Raw genomic sequence first — 3,872 nt, forward strand, 5'->3', positions numbered from 1 at the left:
TTTTTTTTTTATTGCACTTGAGCATTTAGTTCATCTTACCTTTAACATGTACCAGCAAATTCTATAACTCCAAGATAATTTGGCAGCAGATGATGGACTAGAAACGTGAACAACTTCATCATTACAGTACATGAGTACAYAAAGTTATCAGAATTTGTTTACAACAGATTTTGCATAAACTACAATGAACTGTGAATGCATAGATTCAGGGTGTGTGATGGTGTTCAAATGAGGACATTCAATACTTACGACACTCTGGTAACATGCACTTCTCCACCTGTTCCAACTCCTCTGTACAATCTCCGAGCTCCACGGGGGATTTAAGCATACGCTGTCGTGTTCTCAAACCCTTCCCGCATGTGACGCTGCAGTCACTCCACTCAGACCACGGAGTCAACAAGCATGGTATTGTGTCTAGTCATTACAAAAAATAAAATWAAAAAATCATTAAGACACAATGTACATCTCGCTAAGAACTGCAAATAAAGGCTAATCTCTAAGTTATAAGTGTTGGTGCCAAATGGAGAGACAAATTTCAGCATGCTTATGGCTTAACAGATTGGGAAAGATTTGGTACTATAACTTACGACATTCTGGCATCATGCACTTTTCAACCTCCAGAACCTCTGCACTACAAATGGAGCCATCTGCAGGAGGCATCTTCACCATGCGCTCTCTCCTCTTCATGCCAAGACCACAGGTTGCACTGCAGACGTCCCATTCACCCCACTCAGTAACCAGGCAACTGCTGGGAGCTAAAGTTAAGAAGGTTACGAGATGGAAAAATKAAAATTATAGATTAATGTACATTAAAACAAAATATGACATTCCATGTGCTGAAGAATTCTTTAGATAAACTTACAGCAGTCTTCATTAACCACACAGTTCTCATTCTCCTGTGTGGGCAAAGTGCACACTGAGCCGTCATCAGGGAACTGTTTGACATAACGTTCTCGGGAGCGTGTGCCTGACCCACAGGAAATGCTACATGGAGACCATGTGATCCATTCAGACATCATACAGGTGGAGGCATCTGGTCAGAACAGGGACAAAGCCAAAATGTCAGTCCCAAAGACTCCGTATAGGTGAAAAAGAGAAATTAAAAACTTATTTTAAAAATGCGTTTTATCAAATTCACAGTCAGTACAGCTGTCTACTAGGAATTTTACTGGACTTCATGCTTCTATCTGCAGAAAATCTTTATAGATTTGATTTTGTTTTCTAGCAGTCCTTGTCCCTACTTCCAAAAGAATCAATACCTTCTTCAAAAACCATGAGTGAGTTTGTTTGGCCAGTAAACAGTCCTGACTTAAACCCCACATAGAAAACCCATGCCACGCTGCAGAGTTGAAGTAACTGATTCATAAACACATACTTTCAACAGGTCAACTTTTCTGGCTAAAATACATTTTTGTCCTTGTTTTTCTGCATATTTGCATTTTCTGAGGAATTACATTATGGTTTTTATCAGCTATGAACCAGAATCATCAACGTGAACAAAATAAACATTTAAAATGTGATGCCCTGAGTTGAATTGGTCTATATATGAGTTTCATTATTTAATAAATCAATATTAATGATATTCTAAAACAGCTAAGATTTGATGTAACTATGTTGTGTGCGACATTAAATGTATCTTTCTTTTATCTGCTAAGAAAATTGGTTTATTAGTTGCTCAATTTTCAGGAAACAATTGGAAGACATAGTGCATTGYGTATTTTTCTGGACAACTCACACTGACCTTCATCGCTGCATCCAGGCCCCATACACGGCTCAAAATCCTGAGTATGCGGGCAGGGGACACTCAGGTCCAGCTGGGCCTTCAGCATCCTCTGCCTCATCCGCTTCCCCTTCTCACAGGTGGCCGAGCTGCAGGCAGACCATGGAGACCAGTTGGAGTAGATGCAGGTTTCTGGAGTATCATCTGCAACACAGAAAAACCAGAAAACATATTTACACATTTGTCTAACACAACTAAGTTCATTTCAGCGTGTGCTTGGAGGAGACGCGGAGAGGTGTAACAAAAGAGAGAGAGARAAAAAAGGTAGTAATACCTTCCTCTTTTTCCTCCTGGGCAATGTCTGCTACAATGTCATCAACATTGTCCGGAACAATGTTGCACTGCTCACCCTGGGGTAAAAAAAACAACATATTGCTACATAAGCAAACTGCTCTGCAAAGTGCATAATGCTCTACACATTATTATGCATAAGATGACCTGTAAGAATGTCCCCTCCTGAAAAAACAGGAATGCAATCTGCATGTGTAATTTGTGTTGATGCAGTGAACTACGAAGTGATGTTCCCACACCTGCCTCTAGATGCTGCTAGAGGACAACAATTGTTGTGTCAGTTTCTGCAAAGMAGTTGGATATYCAGGGGAAAGGTATATAACCCCAACAAACCAAATTAAAGTAGAATAAATGTTGTTTTTTTCTGTGACCATTTTAATTTAAATTCATTATAATAACAGATTTAGACAAGCAATTCAATTATCTGAGTTGATATCTTAGGAAATTTATTCACTGGTTTGTTTTATTTGTTTCCAAAGAAATATGCGTGAACAGCAAAACTACAGATGGTGAACAGTAAATAAATTGTTCCCTGCCGGATCTCTTAAACATTGCAATAGTTAAAAACCACAGCAAAGAAAAAAMCCCAGCTCATATTGTTTTGTATCTATTTTGGTCAATGGCATCCACAGAGGAGCAAGAATTGAGCGAATCAGCTGGCCTTAGTAAACGCAAAGCGACTTTTAACAGATCTTGACAGATTCTGGTGCATTTTTAAATTAAATTTTTATAGAACCAATTCAGAACAAATGTTTTTTTGAGACACCTCACCAAAACATTGAATGTATGTACAGAAATTTGAAGAAAATCAATCCATTTAAACAAACTGATCCATTCACTTAGAGCAGCAATAAAATATTTGCAACCTTTCATGTCTTCATCTCAATTTGACAATAAATACCCCCAAGCCATTTATTTATCTTTTTTATTCTTTTTTTTTTTGCATATACGATCATTCAATTTGCATATACGATCACTCAATTTGCATATATGATCACTCAATATGCATATATGATCACTCAATTTGCATATATGATCACTCAATTTGCATATACAATCACTAAATTTTTGAGAAGGCACTCTGGTTCTTTTCATTAAAAAAATTCCACGTATTTCACTGCTGCCTATTATTTTCTACAATCAAAGCATTTTACTTACAAAAGCCTCAAATATAAAAAAAGTAAGCACATTTAATGAGGAATCTAATTARAGTTTTGCAAATCCATAGGCACAAAAACTAGAAAAATTAAAAAAAAATTAAAATTAAAATTGTAGAAGAATATAGTTATGTTAATAGTTAAAAGTTATGTTAATTCACATTGAGATATGTGCCCAGATAACTCTGGGCATTTGTTTTTTTTATAAATTGTGTTGTCTCCAGAGGCATGTGCTTGTTCTGAGATTTCATATGTCATCATATTTATATTACAAAACACAACACCAAAGGACAATAAAATACACAGAGCCTGGGATATTTTCTATAGATGAGAAACCATTTCTGAAGTGAGTCTGATTTACCCAAAAGTCTAGCTAGTAGCTTTTGCTGAACATGTTATAATAACAATATTTTTTTTTACTTTCAGCCTTTCATCAAACCTATTGGTATTCAGTTGGGAATTGGATATTGAAAATGTGCAGTGAARAACTAAAGTTCTTCATAAAGTCTTCATAAATCACACACAAAGTCAAGTCAGTCGACATAAGAAGCATAAACTATCACTTCTACGTCTTCTATAGCTCAATAAATTGTTTAATTTTATGACTGTGCAGATTATTACTTGGTGGTTCTTACAAACTGGAG

General features: G+C 36.3%; 1 protein-coding gene across 2 annotated transcripts in view; it reads right to left on the reverse strand.

The window, feature by feature from the left end:
• Positions 1 to 3,872, reverse strand: part of spon1a (spondin 1a) — a 62,815-nt gene that overhangs the window by 1,965 nt on the left and 56,978 nt on the right. For both annotated transcript variants that reach the window (XM_008405889.2, XM_008405890.2), the window contains exons 10-14: positions 2,055 to 2,130; positions 1,742 to 1,924; positions 863 to 1,033; positions 588 to 755; positions 250 to 414 (exon numbers count right to left, since the gene is read on the reverse strand). In XM_008405889.2, coding sequence (XP_008404111.1) covers positions 250 to 414; positions 588 to 755; positions 863 to 1,033; positions 1,742 to 1,924; positions 2,055 to 2,130 — 763 coding nt within the window. The remainder of the gene's footprint in view (positions 1 to 249; positions 415 to 587; positions 756 to 862; positions 1,034 to 1,741; positions 1,925 to 2,054; positions 2,131 to 3,872) is intronic.

Source organism: Poecilia reticulata, linkage group LG3 (assembly GCF_000633615.1).
Source record: "Poecilia reticulata strain Guanapo linkage group LG3, Guppy_female_1.0+MT, whole genome shotgun sequence".
In the NCBI taxonomy this organism is placed as follows: domain Eukaryota; kingdom Metazoa; phylum Chordata; class Actinopteri; order Cyprinodontiformes; family Poeciliidae; genus Poecilia; species Poecilia reticulata.